Here is a 25,737-nt window from a genome sequence, read left to right on the forward strand (position 1 = left end):
TAATGTGAAAATATGCTTTCTCTCTTTACTAGACTGAAAGTTCCATGAATATGAGGAATGTATCTTATCCACATCTCTCAGCAGCAGGTTTTTAATTCATGTTATGGAGGGGTGGAACTGCCTTGCAGACCGTCCAGTGTAGAACCCAGGCTGAGGCCTCAACAGTTGCTCATTGGAACTTAATCTCTGAGTACTCGGTGAGGGCGTCAGTGGGTCCACAGTCTTCTCTTGGTTTCACTCCTTGGAAGTTGAGGCAGGCATAATGTAAGTCATCTGGTCTATCCTCTGGGGCTACTGGAGCTGGAGCTGTGTCTGGACCTGGTGAAATGGGATGCAGGGACTGGTCCACCCAGGACGGCGTCTTGGGATCCTGGAGACAGGGCAAGGGGACGTTGAGGCAGGGCAGGTCCCCCATGTCACGAGAGACGGAGAAGAAAGTGGGGAGAGATGGCCTTGGGACACAGAGGGAGCTGGGGACTGAGAGAGTTGGGTGGACAATTGGGGGCTGGGGGCTGGCATGCTCTACCTGTGCTGCCCCCCTGGATGCTGCTGCTGCTGCTGCTGCCACTGACTTCTTCCTGAGCATCTTTACCTGAGGAGGTAGAAAGGCAGAGTTGGTGCAGGGGAGAGAAACTGAGGCTTGGATCCAGAGAATGAGGGCCCTGTCACTCTCTGCCTGACCTTGGGCATGTCGTTTTCCTTCAATGGCCTCCTCTTTCTTCAATTGTAAAATGTAATTGTGGGTCCCTGAGGTCCCTTCCCCTGTGACATTCTCCTGTTCTGTGATCTTCAATCACCAAATCCCACAAACATGTGAGCCACAGGAGTGTCTAAGAAAGACCATTGGGCTAAGGATCAAGAGACTTGCACTTGGCACACTTTCGCTCTGAGATCTTGGGTGAATCCCCTCCTCACTCTAGGCCTCAGTTTCCTCATCTGTAAAATGAGAGGTTTAGATAAAATTGTTGCTAAGGGCTCTTTCAGTTCTACATCCTGTGATCCCATGGGATGATACTGCTTCCAATCATCAGGACCTGAAGGTGTTATCCACTATGCTTCCCAAATGGGTCCTCACTGGAGCAAGTCAAGCCGTCTACTCCTTTGTAATAAATTCCCTATCCCACTAACCACAGCATGGACTCCAAACCTTCTCATCTGTCCTCAGGCTCTCATGGCACCTCACCCCTTACCCTCTTAGCTGTGTACTGTGCCTCAGACTTCACCCAAAAGATTGAGGCCTTTGGCTGAGAACTCTTCCTGTCCCCTTTGCCTATCTACTGACTCCTGTCCCACTACCAATGAACATTTCTATGTTGCCTCCATCCTTGAGAAATGCACATCACCAATCACCTCCTGAAAGAGATTCCAAAATGAAAACTGAGGAATATGATAGCCAAATTCCAGAGCTCTGGGGTCAATGAGAAAATATTGCAAACAGCCAGAAAGAAACAATTCAAAAACTGTGGAACTGCATTCAGGATCACACGAGATTTAGAATTAGTAACTGTAAAGGGCTGCTGGGTGACAGGGTGGGCAGGGCGCCAGGCCTGAAGTCACAAAGACTCATCTTCCTGAGTTCAAATTCAGCCTCAGACATTTTCTAGCTATGTGAACCTGGGCCAGTCACTTAACCTTGTTTACCTCTTTTTCTTCATCTATAAAGTGAGCTGGAGAAGGAAATGGCAAACCATTCTACTATCCTTGCCAAGAAAACCTGAAACGGGGTCACAAAGAGTCAGACCCAAATGAAATGACTGAACAAAAACTTTAAGGAAGTGGACAGCTTGAAATATGATGCTTCAGAAGGCAAAGTAGCTAGGATTACAACCAAGGATAATAACCCAGCTGGCAAAACAGACTATAATCTTTCTGGGGAAAATGTACACAACGAGAGAGAAGAGTTTCAAGCATTCCTGATGAAAAGACAAGAGTGGAATAGAAAATTTGACGTTCACACACAGGACTCAAGAGAAGTATAACAAGGTAAACCTGAAAGAGAAATCGTAAGAAGACTCCATAAGATTAAACTTCTATATTCCTATATTCAAAGATGATACATGTAACTTCTGAGAACTTTATCATTATTGGGGCAGTTAGAAGCCTTATACATAGACAGAGGGCCCAGGTATAAATATGTTATGTTGGGATGATGTTAAAAAGAAAGAATGGAAGTGTAAGAAAGGGGGATTCACTGGGAGAAGGGGAAAGAGAGAAAACAATAAGGAAAATTATCACACATAAAATATGCATGCAAGGAAGAGCTTTTACAAGGGGAGGAGGGAAATGGAGGGAAGGAGTGGTATCACTTGAACCTTACTCTCATCTGAACTGGCTCAAAGAGCGAACAGTATACACACTCACACATGTACACACACACACACACACGCATACACACATATTCAAATACACACATATGCATACACACACTCACATAGTTACACACACATGCATACAGACACACACACACACACACACACACTCACACACACACAGAGTCAGGTTTAGAAATTCATATTAAGCAACAGGGAAGGAGGAGGCAGAGGAGGCCTAGCAATACCAGATCTCTACAAAGCAGTCGTCATCAAAACAATGTTCTCCTGTATAGGAGCAGAGGGGTTTGATTAACGGATTAGGCACACAATATTCCGAAGGAAATGATCCCAGTGCCTAGAGTTACTCAAAGACAAACTCAAAGATCCAAGCTATTAGGGTAAGAACTCACTATTCTACAAACACCACTGGGGAAAAAGGAAAGCAGTCGGGCAGAAACGAGGTATAGACCAAATGTCACCCCACATAGCAAGATCAGCTCAAAATGGATACATGATTTAGATGCAAAGAATGATATCATAAGCATATTAGAGGAACATGGAAAAATTACTTATCAGATCTATTGATAAAGGAAGAGTCTATGGAAGAGATAGACAGGATCATAGGAGGCAAAATGTATATTTTTGATCACATGAAATGAAAAAGTTTTCCACAAACAAAACCAATGAAGCCAATATTAGAAGGAAAGCAGTAAACAAAAAAAAATCACATTGCTTGGATAAAAGTCTCATTTTTCAAATATATAGGGGACTGAGGCAAATATATATAAAAAAGAGACATTTTTCAATTAATAAATGATAAAAGCACATGAACAGGCAGTTTTCAGAAGAAATCAAAGCCCTTAATAATCTTGTGAAAAAATGCTCTGTCATTGATCATTAGAGAAATGCACATTAAAACAACTCTGAAGTACTATCTGATACACATTATACTGAGTATATGTAACAGAAAAGAAAAGTGTCAAACACTGGAGGTGATGTGGAAAAATAGGGAGAGTGATGCACTTTTGGTGGAGCTACGGACTGGTCCAACCACTCTGGAGAGCAATCTGGAGCAACGCCCCCAAAGGGCTATAAAACTGTATACCTTTGACCCCCCCAATACTGCTAGGAGGACTGTACTCCAAAGAGATAAAAGACAAAGGAAAAAGACCTAGATGTGCAAAAAACTATTTATCGCAGCTCTTTTAGAAGGGGCCAAAAATGGAAATTGAGGGAACACGGATCAATCAGGGAATGGCTGAACAAGCTGTGGTGCATGATTATGATGCAATAATATTGTGCTGTAAGAAATGAAAAGTGAATGAGTTTGGAAAAGCCTGGGAAGACTTATGTGAACTGATGCAAAGTGAAGTGAGCAGAAGGAGGAGAACCGTGTGCACAGTAACAGCCCCCAATTATTGGGAGGATGATTAACCATGAAAGATTTAGCTACTCTAATCAAGACAATGATCCAAAAAAACTCCAAAGGTCTCATGATGCAAAAGCTGTGCACTTCGAAGAGAAAACTGAGGAACTCTGATGTGGATTGAAGCATTTTTTCACTTCTTTTCTTTTTCTTTCCTTTCTTAGCTTTTGGGGGGATTACATTTTGCGTGACTTCATATGTATACTGGGTATTATATTCCCTTTTCTTGTCAATAAATGGGGGGAGGGAAAGAATTCAGAACTGCAAATAAGAATTTCAATTACAAAAGAAAAAAGAAAAGTAAAAAATAAAATAAAAAGACTGATGTGGATGCAGAAGGAGCTCACCAATGCAGCTGGGCTTCTAACAAAAAGAGACAACAAGAGGATGCTGAATGCACATGTAGCACTGCTGAGGGAAGGTGTGATGGGGACGTTCAAGCTGGGAAGGAGCCAAGCTGGGGAGAGAAGCCAAGGATGATGGAAAGGTCAGAGAGGAGAGGCAGGAAAAGGCACAGGGCCACTGCTTGGAGTAGATGGGAAAAGGACAAGGCCCTGCAAAGAGAAGGCAGAATCTCATCTCGGATCTGTTTTCTCCACCAAGGGGAAAAACCATCAGACAGAAAAGGATGTAACAAAAGCGATGGAGACTGAGAAACCATGTGGGAATTTCAGTTTGGCCGCTTAATTGGGGTTTTGCTGGACTGGGTATATTTCGTACAAGGATTTCTCATTGGGAGGGAGAAAAAATAAATGCTAAAATTAAAAAAAACCCAACAACATTTTTAAAGAGAGCAGAGGCTCCACAAAACGGAGGAGGGCAATGTCCTAATCTTTTTCAAAGAGTAGAAATTTTAGCCTCTTACCCTTGAATCTTCCCCTTCCTGTCCAGGATAATATAAATGCCTGTTCTGAGGAATGATCAGGCCCATCGGCCAACCATCTCCTCCTCATCTTATTGCTCTGGGGAAAGGGCACTGGATGATGCAGGGGCCAAATCCCTCTGTGCCACTCCCTGTCTGTGCCACTGAGCCCATCATTCAGCTCAGGGAATTGAAAGGGGGTGGACCAGGGAAGGAAACAAGAAGGCACTAACTACCTACTGTGTGCCAGGCCCTGTGCCAAGGACTTAACAGATATTTAATAATAATAACAACAGCTAACATTCATATATCACTTGCTATGTGCCAGGCCCTGTGCCAAGGTCTTACAGATATTTAATAATAATAACAACAGCTAACATTCATATATCACTTGCTATGTGCCAGGCACTGTGCCAAGGTCTTAAAGATACGACCTCAATCAATAATAATAATAAATAACATTTCTACATTACTTACTACATGCTAGGCACTGTACCAAGCACTTTACAGAGAAGATCCCATTTAATTATCATAATAGCTCACATTTAAATAGTGCCCTACAAGTTAGGTACTCTTATTACACCCATTATACATGTGAGGAAACTGAGGCAAACAATTTAAGTGACTTGCCCAGGCTCACACAGACTTCTAAGTGTCTGAGGCAGGATTTGAACTCAGATCTTCATGACTCCTGGCCCACTGCTCTATCCACTGGGCCCCCACTTTCCGCATTTGGTTCTGGAAGCTCCACTGGATCTGGAATCAGGGGCTTGGATTGTTTTAAATCATGACTTGACTACATACCAGGCCATATGTGTAACCCTGAGCAAGTCACATCTCCTCTATGAATCTCTGATTGGTTTTTCAATCTGCAAAAGGAAGAGAACTGAAACTTCCCTTCCTAATGTCCATCTTATATTTCTGTTAGATCTGTGCCCGAACCCAGGGAGACATCAATATCTGAGGATTTCTGAGACATCAAAGCAGGCTATAATCACCCCCAGCCCCAGATCTCCTCCCCATCCCAGCCCCCACACTCACAGAAGGAGGAAGCAGAGGGCTAGCAGACTTGCTGTACCAGCTCCGCAGAGGGCACCCAGGATCACACCATTTTGGAATACATGAGAAGGAGAGGACCCATCTGGAAAAAAGGAAGTCTGGATGAACACAGGGGGGTCACCATATTGGGCCCACTGTCCTCAGGACTTTTGGCCCCAGCTTGCCTCCCTCCCCCATCCCTCACCTGGCATCAGCTGGAACAGGAAGGTGTGGGTCCCCTGTGGGTTCTTCCCCTCACAGCTGATATTGATGCTGGGGACCCTGTCCACCTTCACACTCAGGCTGCTGTTGTCCCAGGGCCCAGATCTGTTTGATATCACCTGGAAGGTATCACTGCTACCACTGCCCTCCACAGGCTTCCCCCCTACCCACCAGCTCAAAGAGGGGGCTGGCTCTGCTTGGACAGAACAGGTACAGAACAAGCCTTCCTGACCCAGGAGCAAGAAGGGCTGAGTATCCTTGGGGGGTCTGTGGGAAGATACAGGAGATCCCCTCTTAGTGGGTGACACTGTCCTTATCCCACCAGCAGCCACGCACCCCATGGTGCCCAGCCCCCTTACACTCACACTGCACAGAGACATTTAGGGAGGCCTGCTTGGAGCCCAGAGGATGCTGAGCAAGGCAGGTGTAATTCCCTCCATCTGCTGGCCCTAGGTGGGGCAGATCCAGGTGCAGGACTCCATTCTGTGAAGGCTGGGAAGAGGCCAGGGTTTGGTCCCCCAGGAGCCAGCTCAGTGTGGCTGGGGGATTGCTGTTGGCAGCACAGAGCAGGCGAAGGGACTGTCCCTCCTGCACCACAAGATCTGAGCTGTTTCCTGGGATGAAAACTGAAAAAGATCAGGATGTCCCAGGAGTGAGAACCTGGAGGGACTTAAGAGATCCCCTAGTCCCCACCTTCACTGTACCCAGCTGGAAGAGGCCAGGAGGCCATGCAGTAAGGAAATCCCCCAGGCCCAGCCCAGCCTGGATTCCTGCCCCCTTCTAACTCCACTCCATATTACCTGGCTGCTCCCCAGCACCAGACAATGGAGGCCCCACCTGTCTGTCTTCCGGCTACCAGCCCCCACTCAGCGTAGCTCATGTTCCCTGCCTTTCCCTCAGATTGGGTTTTTGTTCATCTTCCTTTCCTTCCTTCCTTCCTTCCTTCCTTCCTTCCTTCCTTCCTTCCTTCCTTCCTTCCTTCCTTCCTTCCTTCCTTCCTTCCTTCCTCCTTCTTCTTTCTTCCTTCCTTCCTTCCTTCCATCTTTTTCTATCATTTTTCTTTCCTCCATATCTTCTTTTTCCCTTTTTCTTCTTCCTTCTTTCCTTTATTCTTTTGTACCTTCCCTCCATATTCTTTCTTCCTTCCTTCCTTTTATTTTTCTTTCTCTCTCTTATGTCTTTCCTTCCTTCCTTTTTCATTATTCTTGCTTTTCACTCTTCCTTTCTTTTTCCCTTCCTTCCTTTTCCATCCTTATTTCCTTCTGCCTTTTTCCTTCCTTCTTTTCCTGTTTCCTTCTGTCATTCCTTCACTCCTTCCTTCCTCCCTCCCTCCCTCCCTTCCTTCCTTCCTTCCTTCCTTCCTTCCTTCCTTCCTTCCTTCCTTCCTTCCTTCCTTCCTTCCTTTTTCTTTCTTTTCCTTCATCGCTTGCCTCTTTCTATCTCCTTCTTCCCTTCCTTCTTTATTTCTCTCTCTCTTTGTTTTATTTTCTCTCTCTGTTCACCCTCTGTCTCTCTGTCTCCCTCTTCTCTGTCTTTCACTCTTTCTGCGTGTATATTTTTCTTGGTCTCGCTTTCTCTGTCTCTCTCTTTCTCTCTCTCAGTTAAAGGGAAAATAATGTGAAACACAAAAACAACAAAATATGCTCTCAGGAGATGGAAAGGTCTGCAGAGTGATGGCAGAAATCTTACATCATGTGAGTCCAATGTGATCACCACTAGGTTCCAGTTTCCCACACCCAGCAGCCCTGTGGCCTCAAGGCAAATGCTACACCTTCCATGACTGAGTGCTAAAGGCTCAGCCTGCATGGCCAGAATCCTGTCCTCCATTGACAGCAGCCCCTAGACCCATCCTCCATAGCATCTTCCTACATAAGCCCCTCCAACTCTCCAGATCAGCCCTGAAACCAAAATGAATGCACCAAGGTAGCAAAGCCTCCCCATTTGGCCTGGATTGTAGAGTGCCAGGTCAGCTTTCCTAACAGGGAAACATTGAGAGGTACAGTGGACAAAGCACTGGCCTGGGAACGGGACCCAAAGTGGGACTTGTGCCTCTCAGCCTAAGCCTGGTGTAGTGGAGAAGTCACTACATTTAGACTCTACGTTTAGAGTTCGCATGTCTCTGGTGCTGGGTACTCTGTGAACTCTATTAGACTCCTCACAGCTCTGAGCCTCAGCTTTCTCATCTGCAAAATGGGGATAAGAACTCTCCATGACTTTATCTCATGAGAATGTTAGGAGGAAAATGGTTTCTTGCCCTAAAGTCTGAGTTAACATGCGCTGATGTAATTGCAAGAAGAGGGGAAGCCCAAGACAAAGAGAACCTGGGTCTGCAGAGCGAGATTTCCAGTCTCTCCTGTCTCCCTCACCTTCCTGACATTCATGCCTACCCTCAGAGTAGGAGCTGAAAGACCAGGTCCCCTCCCTGCCCTCCCCCTGGGGCTCTGCTAATACCTGTTGTCCTGTTGTCCTGGGCCACGGTGATGGTCACATTCTGCACAGCATCTACAACAGAAGGACTAGGCTGGCTGGGGATGGGCTCTCTGCCCAGCCCAGCCTCAGGCAGGGAAGACATTAAGTTCAATTATCACAGAACTGATGTTCTGTGAAGGGAGCTCAGAGACCATCCAGGATAATCCCTACCTGACTGACACTGGCACATGAAACCATGGAGACTGAGAGAGAGAAAAAATAGGAAATGCCAGACTGTCTGCTCTCCCTGCCCTGATCCAGGAAAAAGGCATCTGATTTCCCAGGAATTCGCCAGGGCCATGGACTCTTAATGCACCCCTCCCTCTCTCCCTCACTAGGTGAGTGCACCTAGCACTCACAGGACACGTTGAGTTGGACGGTTCTCTCTGTGCTCAGACGGCCTCCAGGAAGGGTCACCTGACAGGTGAGGTTGGTGCCATGATGCTGGGGTTCAGGGATGAAGGAGGCCTCTGAGGAGTGGGATGCCCAAGAGCTTTGTGTCTTGGAGGAGAGGGCGGCACCACTCCAGGAGAATTTGAAGGGCCTGTTTTCCCCACAGGCCCAAGGAAATGTGCAGTTCACAGTCACTAGGTTCCCCGACTCTAGCATCTCTGGCATAGAGATGTCTGGTTTCTGGATCAAGTCTGGAGAGGAGAGAGACAGTGAGCCATGGGCAGGGGAGGGGAATTAGCCTCAAGTCTCTTTCCAGATGCTGGCACCTCCCCCATCCCTCAGGGCTTTACTGTGTTCCCCTCATAGTGTGACCCCATTCAGGCCCCTGTTCCTTACCAGCTTTCAGGGCCTCCCCTGTCATCCTCAGGAGCCTAATCACTCATAGATTATAGGTCAAGTGGAAGTTGCATTAAAGGCAATAGAGAACAAGCTCTTCATTTTACATAAGGAGAAACTGAGTCCCAGAGAGGGAGGGGGAAATGATAGGAAGAAATGCCCCAAAGAGAATTGGTCAGAAATCTGGGATTTGAATCTACTTCCTTTGACAACAGACCCAGAGTTTTTTCCAGCACAAACCATGGCCCCTCTCAGCCTTACCTGGAGTCCTGGTTCCTCACACAGAGAAGCCCTCCACATTCCCTCCACTTTGCAGCTCTGGAGCTTTAGGCAGAGTCTTCACCCCCTTCCCTAAGGCTGCCCCTCTCCCTGGGGGGTTCCCCACATGTCCCTCATGTTCTCTCACCCCTCCCACAGGGAGCTTCAGGGTCTCCAAGGCCAGTCCTTTCCCCAGACCTCCCTGCCTCATACACTGAGAACCTCCCAAGAGAGGAGCATCCTACCTGTCACATTCACATAGAGTAGATTCTTGAGGTAACTGTATTTATCATATCCAGAGTGAAATCGGAAGAAGTATTTCCCTGTGTCTGAGAACGGGCATCTGTGATGCTTAGAGAACAATTGTTCATCCTGGGATCCCCAAGGAGATGGAATCTCCCCTCAGCTTCATCCTCCACCTCCCGAGATGGGTCATTGGTAGCCACGGGTCTGCCATATAAAACATAGTCCCTTCTCTGAACCAGTAGCCATGAACTCCGTAGTGGTAAGAGAATAATCCTCCTGAGCGATGGAAGGTGCAGGGACATGGGCACACATCCCTGCCTGCACCGTCACCGAGGGCTGCAGCTCCAGTATCTGGGACAGGGACCCTGAGGGCAGACAGAGGCCTGGTCAGCATCTCCAACTCTTCCCACCCTCCTCAGACCAGTGTCCCTCTGCCCCAGCCCCACTCACCCTCCCACAGCAGGGGCAGCAGCAGCAGTAGCAGCTGCAGCATTTATGAGACAGGAGAGAGCCAGGTTCTGCTGGGACGCTGTGTCACTCCCTGAACACCATGGCTCCCTCTGGCCAGATGTGTGAGGCTGAGGGCAAAGAGGAAGATGAAACAGGAAGCCTGTGTGTGAAGAGAGAGGGGGGACCATCCTCAGAAGAGGAACCCCTGTCCTCCTCCCCCAGTGGGCTCCCATCCTCCTTAGCTGAGGTCAGTGGGGCGGGGCCTCCTGCCTTGGGCCAGCTCCAGGGACAGTCAGGACTCAGGTGCTGGTGTCGGGAGGGGGTATAACCGATTTTCTGCTCAGGCTGTGGCCGTGGATGTTGTGTGGAATAGCATGTTTCTGTGGGTGACAGGGGTGCAGTGACCAGAGCCTGCCCAGAGCAGGGGCTGACCATCAAACACTGCTGCCCCTGTCCTGTACCAGGTGACCTGACATCAGGAACACCTGAGCTGAAATCCTGCCTCAGACATTTCTGCAAGTCATTTCCCCTGTGTGAGCCTCAGTTTTCCCATCTGTAAGATGGGGATAATAACAGTATCTCCTTCTCAGCCTTGTTGTGAGGATCAAATATGATATTTGCCCAGTGTTTTGCAGACCTTGAATCACTACAGCAAAATGCTGATGATAGTTATTATTACTTTACTCTCCTCTACGATTTCTCTAAGCCAGCAACATTGGCCAACTGCCTGCTCCTCAGGCACGGCATCCATCTCCATCTCCAGGCTTTTGCCCTGGCTGTGCCCCATGCCTGGAAGGCTTTCACCCCTCCTTTCCTTTTTCGTGGCTTGAATAAAGGCTCACCTGCCATTCCATCTCTTGCTTCCACTTCCCGTTTATCTTCTACTCTCCTAAGTACCTGGTTACTTACAGGGTGTCATCCTACTAGAAGGAATATTCCTGCTGGATGGGGGCTGGTTTGCCTTTCTTGGTATCCTCAGTGCTTAGCACAATGCCTAGTACACTGCAAGCACTTAATAAATGCTTGGTGACTCTTGACTGGCTGCCGGTTCCTTATTTGGATTCCTTGGTGTTTGCCCACAGTGTTTCCCTCGTTCACCTTTCCCACGCTTCATCAGTTCACTCATCTTCTCTGTGTGCCCACATCTTCACGAGCACCATTTTCCAGTATTTTCATCCCACATAATTCAGTGAGACTCCCCTCTCCTTTGGATCCCCACTGTCCCTTTATTGTGGTCATGGCAGTATCTGAGCCACCATCATTTTTGCTATGGATGTTCTGGTGGTTATGGACCTTTCTGTCTTGTCTTTGGTCTCCTTGGGATTCAGTCTCAATAAAAACCTTTGGTGGCTCATTGATGCAGGTTATTGACTGTTCTCTAAGCTTTCAGCTACAAGCCATGCAATTACTTAGGAAGGGACTCCTCTGTGGCAGACACTGTGCAGGGCACTGCTGATTCAGAGACAGTGCGGAGATATTCCTGCCCTCAGGGAGCTTACTGTCAACTCAGGACGGGGGGAGGATAAGTTCATGCATAGCCTAGTAAAAAGCTCTTCTGGGTTCACTCTTCCAGCTCTCACTCATCATACTGACTATTTAGTGTGTGGGTTGAGAGAAACGGAACACTGCACCTGGCCTCTTCCTCTGTTGCCCCTACTACCCTGTGCTATTGATATCAAAGTAGGTCTCCTCAAGGCCCTCCAAGGTTGGTGTCTTCCAGCCCTGGGCTGTCCTCTTGGTGCACCAGCTCAGTGGTGCCTCTGTCCCATGGTGCCTCCCTTGTGGCCAACATATGCCTTCATCCAATGGCTAAATGTCCTAGAATGCCTTCGAATTGACTAAAGGTTTGTCCATGAATTATAGGGAATTTAGAAGGAAATCCATTAATCCCTGCTGTGCTAGGGTATTGATTGACTGATTGATTGATTCCCTCCTAGGGTCTGGGCCTCCTCTGACTAATGGGTAAGAGGCTGGAACCCTGCTCCTACACAAAATATATACATGTAAATACGGAGATTTGATGCCCGCTGTTGGATTTCTCTCTCTCTCTGTCTCTAACTTCTCTGTCTCTGTCTCTCTCTCTGTCTCCTTCTCTCTCCTTTCACTCATCTCTCTTCAACACAAAGTGCTTGCCTTCTCCAGAAGAGGGGAGAGGCAAGAGGGAGAGAGAGAATTTAGAACTCAAAAGTTTAACAAATGACTATTAAAGCTTTTTTTATACATGATTGGTAAATATTTAGCAAAATAAATAAAAATGGTTTATAAAAGGCCGTGAAAAAGGAGAAAGGCACCACAAGAATGGAGAAGGGCAAATGTGGTCTCCATTTACAAGAGGGAAGAGCCCAGTCTGCTCCCTGCAGAGCAATGAGCTTGACTTCAATTCCCATAGACATGGTAGAATAAAGGATTAAAGAGATACATGGGTAATGGCTAGATAGGGAGGTAGTGATGGTCACAAACCAGCTTGACTTCCCCAACCAAAGATCATGCCAGAGTCCCTTCACTTCCTTTTCTGGACACAACCACTTAGTAGATGAAGAGAATGATGCTGCAGACTTAGTTGGCCTGAATTTGAACACAGTGTTCAAAGAGTTATTGTGTTCTATGCAGCAGATGGACGGTAACAGCTTAGACAACAATATGGTCAGTTCCATTAGAACCAATTGGATGCCTGTCCTTAAAGAGCAGATGTTGATGGTCCAATGTCATCAAGTCAGGACGTCTCCAGGAGACTAGCCCAGGTGGGTGCCTGCCCTGGGCTCTGTGCTGCTCAGCATTTCTCCAGTGACTTGGATGAAGGCATAGGTGGTCTGCTCAGATTTTGAGATGACTCAGAAACAGCCACCACAGTGGCGAGGTGCCGTGAAAAATGATGTTAAAAGCCTGCAGCTCTGGGCTTTATCTAACAAGCGATCGTTTCACAGAGGCCACTGCGTGGCCCAGCGGATAGAGCCCTGAGCCTGAAGACAGGGAGAGTTGAGTACCAATCCATCCTCAGGCACTCACCGGCTGCATCATCCTGGGCAAGTCACTTCACCTCTGTCCACCTCAGTCTCTTAAAAAGGAAATAATAATAGCACTGACCTCTCAGGGTCATTCTGAGGATCAAATGCCATCATAGTTCTAAAAGTGGTTAGCACAATGCCTGGCACCTACTGGGCACTATAGAAATGCTTGTTTTCTTACCTGTTCCCCAAGAGGGAGAAATGCAAAGTCTCAGCCTTGGGGACAAAAATTAATTTCCTGAGTGTGATAGAAGAAAGGCATGGCTAAGAAGAATTTCTGAGAATCATGTGAAGTGCAGAGGTGGAAGGGGCCTCAGCAGTCCCCTGCAAAGGAAGTTCCACTTTTCCTTGTGTAACAGGTGGTTGTCCAGGCTCCAAGAAGAGGAACCCACAGGCTCTGCAGGTGACCTCTTCCCCTTTGGGCACCAGTAACTCTTCGGAAGCTTTTCCTCACATCAAAATGTTCCTTTGCCACAGCTATCCATTGATCTTGGTGCCACCTTCTGGGACCTCAGAGAACAAAGCCAACCAGTCACCCACATGACTTAGGTCTATGTTCCTCCTATAAAATGGGCCTTCTGGAAAACAAGGGAGGGGTCCTCAGCATTTAGTGAAATGAGAGAGCAAGTTTCGCTTTTCTTCTTTTGCGTACTTTTGTGAGAAAAGATCTTTTTTGGGGAACCTCAATCTCAGAAGTTTGATCTCTAAAGGACTTAGTTTGTTGTGATAAAGGGGATGGGTATCTAAAGTCAACATGAGCTCTTCCACTCACCACGTGATCTTCTGCACTCCTCCAAGGGACCAAGCACTTTTGAGACTCTGAGACTCCCTCCCCTCAGGTGAGAGGGGGCCCTTAAAAGAAAAGCCTGTGATTGGAGAGGGAGACTTCCTGAGACCAAGTCTTCTGCATGAGCTGAAGAATGGCTAGAACACAGTTCAGGAACATCTAGTTCCTCTTCCTCTCTTCTTTTCTTGCTTAAGCTGAATATCAACTTATGTTTTGGCATGAGAAAACTCAATAATGTAGTTTATGTCATTTTGGAGTGTGAACTAACCATTTTACATCATCTCAATTGATTTCTGTTGAGAGTAACCTTGCCTATTTTCATTCTTTATCCTTAGCATATGAAAAAAACCCAACAAAACCTGTTTCCTCCTCTTTATGGACACATACTACATCTGCTTGAGGGACCTGAAGGTCTGATATGAATTATGACACTACTTAGTAAGTTAAATTTTGGACTTCCCCACGTCAGTGTCCTCTGTATTCAGTCAATCTTAACGACTCACTATTTCATTTCTACTATGTCTGTGGAGTTTTTGGGTCTGATTCCTTCAACATCTTCAGGATATTTCTCTCATCATGTATTTCTGGAAGAACTACAAGTTTTATAGCCTTTCTTGTCATTCTATCTGGAAGTTCAGTTGGGTTGGGTTGTAGATACCATAGATGGTTTTTCTAGACTTCAAATAGGTGGATTTTGTTCTCTGTCCTTCTAACTCATCCCTGCACATTGAATCAGTCAAAGGTCCAGAAATGGGAAAGATTTTTCAGTCCCTTCCATATTGTTGTCATTTGTCTTTCATTCTTGAAGAGGACCGATGACATCAGAAGAGTGATAATGTCTTGAATTGCAAATGAATTGGATTTGAGTGGGTCAGAGCTGTGCAAAGTCATCAGCCTCACTCTCTCCTTCAAAGTCATTGGAGTCCAGTGTCAAGACACAGGTCAGGACAACTGGCGATGACCCTGCATGCGGTGGGAGACCTTGGCTTTTTTCAGCTAAGTGTGTCCCAGGTCTCAGTTTGTCAGAGGTAACATCAGTTCAGCATTTAAAGGTCAGGCAAGAATGGAGGCAAACGATGGCTTAGTTTTCCTTCACAAAAGAATCAGTCTGAGAGGGGAAGATCCTCAGAATTTCTGTCCAGAACAGAAACAATTGCTATTTACACTCAATCTGAGCAAAACTATATGAGATGAACAAAGATATTTTGCAGGTATAGCTACAACATTTGACATGGCTGTTTGTCCCCCATCAGATAAGAAGTGGAAGGAGGGATTAAACAGTTACTAGGGAAGGAAAAGCAAAAATAAAACAAAAAAAATGATAAGAAATTTTGACTGGTTACGGAGGAAACCAGCAGGGGTAGGGCAGTCTACAACAGGATGATCTTTACCCTAGAAGGTTAGCCATGCCAATTTTAGTCATTGAATCTTTATGAACAAGGGAAACAGTTCAGATGTCTTACCATGCCAATACATCAGTGGCTCAGACTTCTCACTTGGATATAAATCCTACCCCATCCTAATTTTAGTTAAATCAGCCTGAAAAACTTGCAGTCATAGCATAGGAAGAAAAAAAATAAAGCACTCATGGTCCATTTCCTGTAGCTAAATCAGTTTGAGAGCTGCATTTGTCTTAAAAAGTTCTTAGAAAGAAATTGAGTACAGGTCTGTGGCTCTGCTGAGTCAATCCCCCCGCCCCCATAGTTAATAGTCAGAAATCATTCACTCTCTGGGTTAACAGGTACTTAGAGAAGAATGTCTGGACAAAAACGTCTGTCTCAAAACCAGTGTTATCAGTCTCAGGTGGGGAAGATAGGGGTGTCTAAAAATCAGCACCAAGGCAGACACGTTGAGGCCCCCTGGATCCACTCTTCCCTCAGGATTTTCATCATTGTATATGTTCTCAGCCTTCTGCCATTTTCGCATGATATTGTCTTGTGATACAGAATCAATAACCCAAGGTTCACTGGGGCTCCAAGAGACATCTCATATCTTAGCAGTGTGACCACCATGAATAAACAACAATCCTGGGGGCCCCCCTTCTGCATCTTCAGTACGCTGCTCCTCTCAAATTTGACTCGAGTCCCAGATGTTTGTCCTGGACTCAATGCCACCAGAAGCCAAGATAGTTTCATTGTGGGGAGGACACTGAACCTGGAACATTTCATCCTTATAGGACTCAAAGGAATTCAGCTTCAGTTTCAGATGTCTAAGATTCCACAGTGCAATTCTCTTGTCAGCTGATCCTGTGGCAAGAATGAGCTCACTATAAGGACTGAAAGACAGACAATTTACTTTGGCAGTGTGGGCATCCACTGAGTGGCCCGGTTTGGAAGTACTGCTCGCCCATTTGTCCCAGATCATAAGCTTCTGATCATCAGAACCTGATCCAAAGAGAGATTCATAGAGCAGGTGCCAAGAAACATCTTTGACTACTGCTGTGTGACCTATGAATATGGTCTTTGCATCCACTGCTTTATCTTCCTTTGGAACTGCACTGATGTCCCACGAGCAGATATTATGGTCATCTGATGCACTAAAGAAGTGGCCACTGAGATTTGGGTTCCAAGACAGCCCATAGTCCTCCTTTTGATGTCCACGGGGATGCAAGTCTGGGGTATACTTGCCAGAAGGGTCTGGTTTTGAAGGGTGCTTGGTGTTGTTGAAAACAAGGACATCACTGGATGGAGTGCAATGATGCAAGGATTTGGGGACATATAATGGGCCCTGTTTACTTTGCCTTCACATTGAATCTTGATTTCACTTTCAATTTTCCCACTAAGTGAGCCAAAACCTCAAAATTCTCCTTTCCCACTGTCGTGATGAGAGGCATCAAACTGCACGTCATCATTGGGGAGCATTAGGGTTAGGGTGAAGAGTAGGACTGATTTGTGTGACATTTAAGAACGTTAGAGAGACATAGTTTCTGGGTGATTTAATCATTTTATTATTACATAAGGCCAGCAGGTTATTAGTAAAAAGATGGTCATTTGGCCTCTCTCTTAGACCAAAGGCAATCATGGGGGTAGACCCATAGTTTATATACTCTTCAGAACAGTAGATGGTTCCCCAAACAGCAATCAACTCTAATTGGTTAACCTGACTGGAGATGGGCTAATATTAAAATGAGGGGCTGAGGGAAAGTATCTGTCTACCAGACCACCCATGGCTTGAGGCTATCATTTCAAAGGAGGTATACCCAACCCAAGCCTCAGCAGATCTGGACAGCTTCCACCAGGGTGGGTCCTTGAACAAGAAAGGGAATCCAATCTCATTATTAGCAATGTCCTTAAGAACTGAACTTAAAGTCTGCACTTTAGAAGGTAGAGCTCTGAATCTCTCCCCCCACCAAATTATTGCTTATTGATAATCATTTTTCATGTTAGAATGTCAGAGGCTGACTCTTGAACATCCCTAAACCCCTAAAGGGATTGGGCCATAAGACTGGTCCTTGTGTGGAAGGCAGGATTCACTGGAAATAGGAAGATGATTAATATCAATAGTTTGCGGATTGTTTTCACTGCTTTGCAGTTTTTTCATTGTTTGTTGAGTAAAATGAAGGCTGTCCTATATCAAGTATGCTTTGGTGCACCACTGGTGCTTGCATAAGACATCTTTTATTCTTATCTGCAGTGACCTAGAAATGAGCTAATTCTGAGCTTCCAAGTGAAAACTTCGTTGAGATAAAACAGGCAAAGCAGTGACTGGGGTGCAGATTTCCAAGGCCTGAATTTGGGCTTTGTGGATTCGTGGCTTGGCTTTGTGGGCTGGGGTTTTGGAGAGGTTCCCTCAGTCTCTTTTCCTCTCTGGAAGGTAGAGTGCCAAAGTCCTCCCAAAGCCTGCTTTTAGAGAAGACAGAAAGTGGACTGTCATCTTGTCCCACTCTGTATCTGCTGCCCTACCTGGTTTTATCCAGGAACCAGGATACCCCTGCTCCAGGGACCCCCTTGGACTGAGCCTACTATGGACATGCTGATTGAAGCCAATGGAACCTAGGGACGCTCGCCACTAGTGCTGGAAATCTTTGTACGAAGCCAGGGCTCCCCGTAGTGGCTTCTTTGGGAAGTGAGCCCTGGAGAAGCTGTTGGGTTTCACGGGGAGTGAGGGGGTAACTGATCCCCTACAGAACAGAAAGAGGCCTGCTGACCTCTAGTGGAGATGAAGGAGAACAGGAGGTGGGGTGCTGGGAGGAGCAGGACCTCACCCTCCCTGCATCCCGGTAGGAGACACATTTGTCTAAAGCAGAAGAAGGCAGTGCTCAGACACCTGGTGACCCTCATGATTTGAACATCAGGTACCCTGATGGAGGGAGCAGAGAGTGTGGAGTCTAACCCTCTCACTTCAGATGAGGAAACTGAAGCCCAGGAGCATGGCCAAAGTGCCCCAGGAGGAATTGGCTCAAAGAAAGGGTCTGGTCATCTAATGTGGTCCTGGGTGCTCTGGCGACAGCTGCAGGCGCTCTCCCAGGTCCTGGGCTGGGCTTCTGGGGCTTTGGCATGTCCTGGTAGCAGGTCCTGGGATGCAGACTCCCTCCCTCCATCAAGGAGGTCATGCCATAGGCCAATCGGGGAAAGGCCTGTGGCTGTTCAGAGAGAGAAGAGGAGACCCACGGGAGACCTGAGGATGGTCGGCTAGGCCTGGAGGTCAGTCCACTGGCTGGTGGGTCAGGCTTGACTTGCTGGGTCCCTGAAGGCAGAACTGGGGCCATCGAGTGGAAGAGGTAGGAGGCAGGTCTGGGCTGGGTTCCAGGGCAGGAGAGCCTTCACACAGAGCACTGCGCAGCTTCTGGAGCTGGTGGCAGCTCCCTCCCTAGAGGATTCCTGTGGGAGAAACAGGCCCAATGCTGGTCACAGCTGGAAGAGCCTGGACCTTAAGGCCAGGGGGTGTGTGGGGTGCTGGAGACCCCAGGGACCATTTTGGGGAAGCAGAATGAGGAGGGGGCTGGGCAGTGGGTGAGAGGCATGGATGCATGGCTTGGGGTCAGAGGGCAGACATACTCACCGGGTGTAATAGAGCCAGGTGAGGCCATAGGTGAGCAGAAAGCCGGCCCCCATGAGGGCTCCCCGGAGCAGTGTGAGCATGAGGGGCCAAGAGCTGTTCTCCTGGGCAGAGAAGGCTGTGGGAGACAGAGGAGCACGGATGATTAGAGGCTCATTGTCCCCTAGGCCCCAGTTCTCCCCATCCAGCCTCACTCCCTCTCAGGACCCCAGCTCCCTCCTTGAATTCCCAAGGCCCAGGGCTGCCAGGCCCTTCTCTAGGGGTGGGAGACAGAGCCCAGCCCAGTGGGCACAGCACAGGAGTCCAGGCTCTGATAACTGCCTTCAACACCTCTTCCTGCCTGGTTCTAGATGCTGTTATGTGCTCAGATTGGGAACAGAACAAGGCGGGGAAACTGTGAACCCCATAACCAGCACAGGCATGACCTCAAGAGAGGCTCTCCAGCCCAAACAACAGAGGGGCTACCCCCCACTATCTGCCCCTCCCAGACCCTCCCCAGCACTCTCTCTGCTGCCTCAACCACCTCAGGCTTTCTCCTCTCATCTGTCCTCTACCTCGACGCCCAGACCCAAGCACCAGGGTGTTGGCCTGAGATGCTGAGGCGTCTTTGATGTCCAACCATGCTGTAAGCCCTCCACAGTGGCTGCATCAGCCGCCTTCATGGCCATTGGAACAAATTGTCCTCACACTGCTGTTCTAGCATCAGAAGCCTTCACATGCTTTGGGCAGACTTCCCTCTAACTCACCCATGACTGTGAGGCCTCCCAGTTACTTTCTACCTTGTTTACCCATGTGCTGAGATGGTTTCACCAGAGCATGGCCCCTGTGCATGCTACAGCTTCTTGGAGCCACAGGGGACACTGGGTGAGAGGTGGACACCAGAGATGGAGGAGCCCTGACGAAGGCTCACCAGCCCTCCCACCTCAGGTGCTGACCCTCCCTGAACACCCCATCTACCACTACGCATACACCCATTCCCCCCCGGCATGTAGTAGGTGCTTCATAAATGCTGGCTGACATGACTTCACATTAGATAGGTGAGGAGATAAATGGAAAGCCAGCATGCGTCTGCCCTCAGAGATTCAAGTCCAAAACCCTGACAAATTCAGTCTTGGTACTCAGGTGATGAAGGTACTCAGCAGATGGGCCTCACAATGACTTCTTGGAGTCTTTGAACCATATTAGAAAGTGAGAGAGAGGCCACAGACCAAGTGAAGCCCTGATTTTAAAGCAGGAAACAAGTGAATTGTTGATTGAGGGGTGGGCAGGTGGAAGGGCACCGCCTCCATTAACTGCAGTCCAGGGAGCTTGCCTCCTTCTCCATGCCCAGTTCTGGTCTGCAGCAATCCACACTTCTCCTTCTTCTCCACAAGGTTGACATGAATTCTCTATCCTATGCTTGACTAAAGTCCAGCTCCATGGAATGTCTGGCATTCCTCCCACCAGCCAGGGTAGGACTGGCTCAAACCAACACAGAGGGTTCGATAGGCAGGCCTTCGACTCTGCAATCACAGCTTCCCTTTCTCTCTCTTCACCAAGCATCCCTTTAATATTCCATCCTCAGACTTGCCAAAGATTCAGGTCAATTTCTCTGGCCTCTACTTTGTATGGTCAATTCTCTTCCTCTTAAATAAAACAGTCAGAACATTGGTCCCTCTCCTGTCCTACAAAGTCCAGGGTCTTTGATATGGTATGGAGAGAACGTCACCAATATCTGTCCATTCTTTTAGTGACCAAGATCCTCTTGGCCCCGTGGTAGTTCACATGGTGGAGGGGGTTTCCCACCTCAGGCCTGGATCCCAGAATCCCCCTAGACTGGGTTAGTAGCTTAAGGTAACAGTAAAGCAAAGCATCCTGGGATTTCAGCCAACCTTGTGGGAATCCTCAGTGTGCTGTCTCCTTGGGCAAAAGAAGGGGGCATGGAGGCTGGTGTGTTTCAAACCTGTCTCCTGGCTCCGACTCCTGGCTCCTGTACAAGGCTCTTCCCAGGAAATCTCCCTGGCATCTCTGGGCAGCTCTTGATAACCCTCAGCTTCAGCTCTCTCCTCGGGCTTCCACTTGGCCCCTGAATCAGCCCCCTCACAGCTCTCCCTTCCTCCAGGTGCCCTAGCCCTCTTACCTGGCATCAAGCAGACACTGAGACTGTCCTCCCTGTGGTGGATCCTCACCTCACAGTAGGGACTGATGTTATGGCCTGGCTCCACCTTCACACTCAGGCTGCTGTTGGCCCAGGGCCCAGATCTGTTTGATATCACCTGGAAGGTGTCACTCCTACCACTGCCCTCCACAGGCTTCCCCCCTACCCACCAGCTCAAAGAGGGGGCTGGCTCTGCTTGGACAGAACAGGTACAGAACAAGCCCTCCTTGACCCAGGAGCAAGAAGGGCTGAGCATCCTTGGGAGGTCTGTGGGAAGATACAGGAGATTCCCCCTTAGTGGGTGATACTGTCCTTATCCCACCAGCAGCCAAGCACCCCATGGTGCCCAGCCCCCTCACACTCACACTGCACAGAGACATTTAGGGAGGCCTGCTTGGAGCCCAGAGGATGCTGAGCAAGGCAGGTGTAATTCCCTCCATCTGCTGGCCCTAGGTGGGGCAGATCCAGGTGCAGGACTCCATTCTGTGAAGGCTGGGAAGAGGCCAGGGTTTGGTCCCCCAGGAGCCAGCTCAGTGTGGCTGGGGGATTGCTGTTGGCAGCACAGAGCAGGCGAAGGGACTGTCCCTCCTGCACCACAAGATCTGAGCTGTTTCCTGGGATGAAAACTGAAAAAGATCAGGATGTCCCAGGAGTGAGAACCTGGAGGGACTTAAGAGATCCCCTAGTCCCCACCTTCACTGTACCCAGCAGGGTCCTGGGAGCTGAAGAGCTGATGTGACTTCCCCAAAATCACACCAGGAAGGGGCAGCTGGAAGAGGCCAGGAGGCCATGCAGTAAGGAAATCCCCCAGGCCCAGCCCAGCCTGGATTCCTGCCCCCTTCTAACTCCACTCCATATTACCTGGCTGCTCCCCAGCACCAGACAATGGAGGCCCCACCTGTCTGTCTTCCGGCTACCAGCCCCCACTCAGCGTAGCTCATGTTCCCTGCCTTTCCCTCAGATTGGGTTTTTGTTCATCTTCCTTTCCTTCCTTCCTTCCTTCCTTCCTTCCTTCCTTCCTTCCTTCCTTCCTTTCCTTCCTTCCTTCCTTCCTTCGTTCCTTCCTTCCTTCCTTCCTTCTTTCCTTCCTTCCTTCCTTCCTTCCATCTTTTTCTATCATTTTTCTTTTCCTCCATATCTTCTTTTTCCCTTTTTCTCTTCTTCCTTCTTTCCTTTATTCTTTTGTACCTTCCCTCCATATTCTTTCTTCCTTCCTTCCTTTTATTTTTCTTTCTCTCTCTTATGCTTTTCCTTCCTTCCTTTTTCATTATTCTTGCTTTTCACTCTTCCTTTCTTTTTCCCTTCCTTCCTTTTCCATCCTTATTTCCTTCTGCCTTTTTCCTTCCTTCTTTTCCTGTTTCCTTCTGTCATTCCTTCACTCCTTCCTTCCTCCCTCCCTCCCCTCCCTTCCTTCCTTCCTTCCTTCCTTCCTTCCTTCCTTCCTTCCTTCCTTCCTTCCTTCCTTCCTCCTTTTTCTTTTTTTCCTTCATCGCTTGCCTCTTTCTATCTCCTTCTTCCCTTCCTTCTTTATTTCTCTCTCTCTTTGTTTTATTTTCTCTCTCTGTTCACCCTCTGTCTCTCTGTCTCCCTCTTCTCTGTCTTTCCTCTTTCTGCGTGTATATTTTTCTTGGTCTCGCTTTCTCTGTCTCTCTCTTTCTCTCTCTCAGTTAAAGGGAAAATAATGTGAAACACAAAAACAACAAATATGCTCTCAGGAGATGGGAAGGTCTGCAGAGTGATGGCAGAAATCTTACATCATGTGAGTCCAATGTGATCACCACTAGGTTCCAGTTTCCCACACCAGCAGCCCTGTGGCCTCAAGGCAAATGCTACACCTTCCATGACTGAGTGCTAAAGGCTCAGCCTGCATGGCCAGAATCCTGTCCTCCATTGACAGCAGCCCCTAGACCCATCCTCCATAGCATCTTCCTACATAAGCCCCTCCAACTCTCCAGATCAGCCCTGAAACCAAAATGAATGCACCAAGGAGCAAAGCCTCCCCATTTGGCCTGGATTGTAGAGTGCCAGGTCAGCTTTCCTAACAGGGAAACATTGAGAGGTACAGTGGACAAAGCACTGGCCTGGGAACGGGACCCAAAGTGGGACTTGTGCCTCTCAGCCTAAGCCTGGTGTAGTGGAGAAGTCACTACATTTAGACTCTACGTTTAGAGTTCGCATGTCTCTGGTGCTGGGTACTCTGTGAACTCTATTAGACTCCTCACAGCTCTGAGCCTCAGCTTTCTCATCTGCAAAATGGGGATAAGAACTCTCCATGACTTTATCTCGTGAGAATGTTAGGAGGAAAATGGTTTCTACGCCCTAAAGTCATGAGTTAACATGCGCTGATGTAATTGCAAGAAGAGGGGAAGCCCAAGACAAAGAGAACCTGGGTCTGCAGAGCGAGATTTCCAGTCTCTCCTGTCTCCCTCACCTTCCTGACATTCATGCCCACCCTCAGAGTAGGAGCTGAAAGACCAGGTCCCCTCCCTGCCCTCCCCCTGGGGCTCTGCTAATACCTGTTGTCCTGTTGTCCTGGGCCACGGTGATGGTCACATTCTGCACAGCATCTACAACAGAAGGACTAGGCTGGCTGGGGATGGGGCTCTCTGCCCAGCCCAGCCTCAGGCAGGGAAGACATTAAGTTCAATATCACAGAACTGATGTTCTGTGGAAGGGAGCTCAGAGACCATCCAGGATAATCCCTACCTGACTGACACTGGCACATGAAACCACGGAGACTGAGAGAGAGAAAAAATAGGAAATGCCAGACTGTCTGCTCTCCCTGCCCTGATCCAGGAAAAAGGCATCTGATTTCCCAGGAATTCGCCAGGGCCATGGACTCTTAATGCACCCCTCTCTCTCCCTCACTAGGTGAGTGCACCTAGCACTCACAGGACACGTTGAGTTGGACGGTTCTCTCTGTGCTCAGACGGCCTCCAGGAAGGGTCACCTGACAGGTGAGGTTGGTGCCATGATGCTGGGTTCAGGGATGAAGAGGCCTCTGAGGAGTGGGATGCCCAAGAGCTTTGTGTCTTGGAGGAGAGGGCGGCACCACTCCAGGAGAATTTGAAGGGCCTGTTTTCCCCACAGGCCCAAGGAAATGTGCAGTTCACAGTCACTAGGTTCCCCGACTCTAGCATCTCTGGCATAGAGATGTCTGGTTTCTGGATCAAGTCTGGAGAGGAGAGAGACAGTGAGCCATGGGCAGGGGAGGGAATTAGCCTCAAGTCTCTTTCCAGATGCTGGCACCTCCCCCATCCCTCAGGGCTTTACTGTGTTCCCCTCATAGTGTGACCCCATTCAGGCCCCTGTTCCTTACCAGCTTTCAGGCCTCCCCTGTCATCCTCAGGAGCCTAATCACTCATAGATTATAGGTCAAGTGGAAGTTGCATTAAAGGCAATAGAGAACAAGCTCTTCATTTTACATAAGGAGAAATGAGTCCCAGAGAGGGAGGGGAAATGATAGGAAGAAATGCCCCAAAGAGAATTGGTCAGAAATCTGGGATTTGAATCTACTTCCTTTGACAACAGACCCAGAGTTTTTTCCAGCACAAACCATGGCCCCTCTCAGCCTTACCTGGAGTCCTGGTTCCTCACACAGAGAAGCCCTCCACATTCCCTCCACTTTGCAGCTCTGGAGCTTTAGGCAGAGTCTTCACCCCCTTCCCTAGGGCTGCCCCTCTCCCTGGGGGGTTCCCCACATGTCCCTCATGTTCTCTCACCCCTCCCACAGGGAGCTTCAGGGTCTCCAAGGCCAGTCCTTTCCCCAGACCTCCCTGCCTCATACACTGAGAACCTCCCAAGAGAGGAGCATCCTACCTGTCACATTCACATAGAGTAGATTCTTGAGGTAACTGTATTTATCATATCCAGAGTGAAATCGGAAGAAGTATTTCCCTGTGTCTGAGAACCGGGCATCTGTGATGCTTAGAGAACAATTGTTCATCCTGGGATCCCCAAGGAGATGGAATCTCCCCTCAGCTTCATCCTCCACCTCCCGAGATGGGTCATTGGTAGCCACGGGTCTGCCATATAAAACATGAGTCCCTTCTCTGAACCAGTAGCCATGAACTCCGTAGTGGTAAGAGAATAATCCTCCTGAGCGATGGAAGGTGCAGGGGACATGGGCACACATCCCTGCCTGCACCGTCACCGAGGGCTGCAGCTCCAGTATCTGGGACAGGGACCCTGAGGGCAGACAGAGGCCTGGTCAGCATCTCCAACTCTTCCCACCCTCCTCAGACCAGTGTCCCTCTGCCCCAGCCCCACTCACCCTCCCACAGCAGGGGCAGCAGCAGCAGTAGCAGCTGCAGCATTTATGAGACAGGAGAGAGCCAGGTTCTGCTGGGACGCTGTGTCACTCCCTGAACACCATGGCTCCCTCTGGCCAGATGTGTGAGGCTGAGGGCAAAGAGGAAGATGAAACAGGAAGCCCTTGTGTGAAGAGAGAGGGGGGACCATCCTCAGAAGAGGAACCCCTGTCCTCCTCCCCCAGTGGGCTCCCATCCTCCTTAGCTGAGGTCAGTGGGGCGGGGCCTCCTGCCTTGGGCCAGCTCCAGGGACAGTCAGGACTCAGGTGCTGGTGTCGGGAGGGGGGTATAACCGATTTTCTGCTCAGGCTGTGGCCGTGGATGTTGTGTGGAATAGCATGTTTCTGTGGGTGACAGGGGTGCAGTGACCAGAGCCTGTCCCAGAGCAGGGGCTGACCATCAAACACTGCTGCCCCTGTCCTGTACCA

General features: G+C 48.6%; 1 protein-coding gene across 1 annotated transcript; it reads right to left on the reverse strand.

Annotated features, from left to right (window-relative positions):
• LOC110220051 (uncharacterized) lies at positions 1-25,647 on the reverse strand. Its single transcript, XM_078146251.1, is given in 21 exon segments — positions 1-370; positions 527-592; positions 5,641-5,741; positions 5,844-6,089; positions 6,092-6,127; positions 6,226-6,486; positions 8,312-8,362; positions 8,689-8,973; positions 9,622-9,711; positions 9,714-9,851; positions 9,854-9,987; positions 10,073-10,314; positions 16,019-16,544; positions 18,866-18,980; positions 20,982-21,266; positions 21,365-21,625; positions 23,516-23,566; positions 23,892-23,989; positions 23,991-24,174; positions 24,819-25,187; positions 25,273-25,647. Coding segments are annotated over 21 exon segments (3,783 nt in total). The 5' UTR covers positions 25,316-25,647; the 3' UTR covers positions 1-169.
• Between the last annotated feature and the right edge of the window lie 90 nt (positions 25,648-25,737).

The sequence above is a fragment of the Phascolarctos cinereus genome, unplaced genomic scaffold, assembly GCF_003287225.1.
Source record: "Phascolarctos cinereus isolate Bilbo 61053 unplaced genomic scaffold, phaCin_HiC Scaffold_726;HRSCAF=1367, whole genome shotgun sequence".
NCBI lineage: Eukaryota > Metazoa > Chordata > Mammalia > Diprotodontia > Phascolarctidae > Phascolarctos > Phascolarctos cinereus.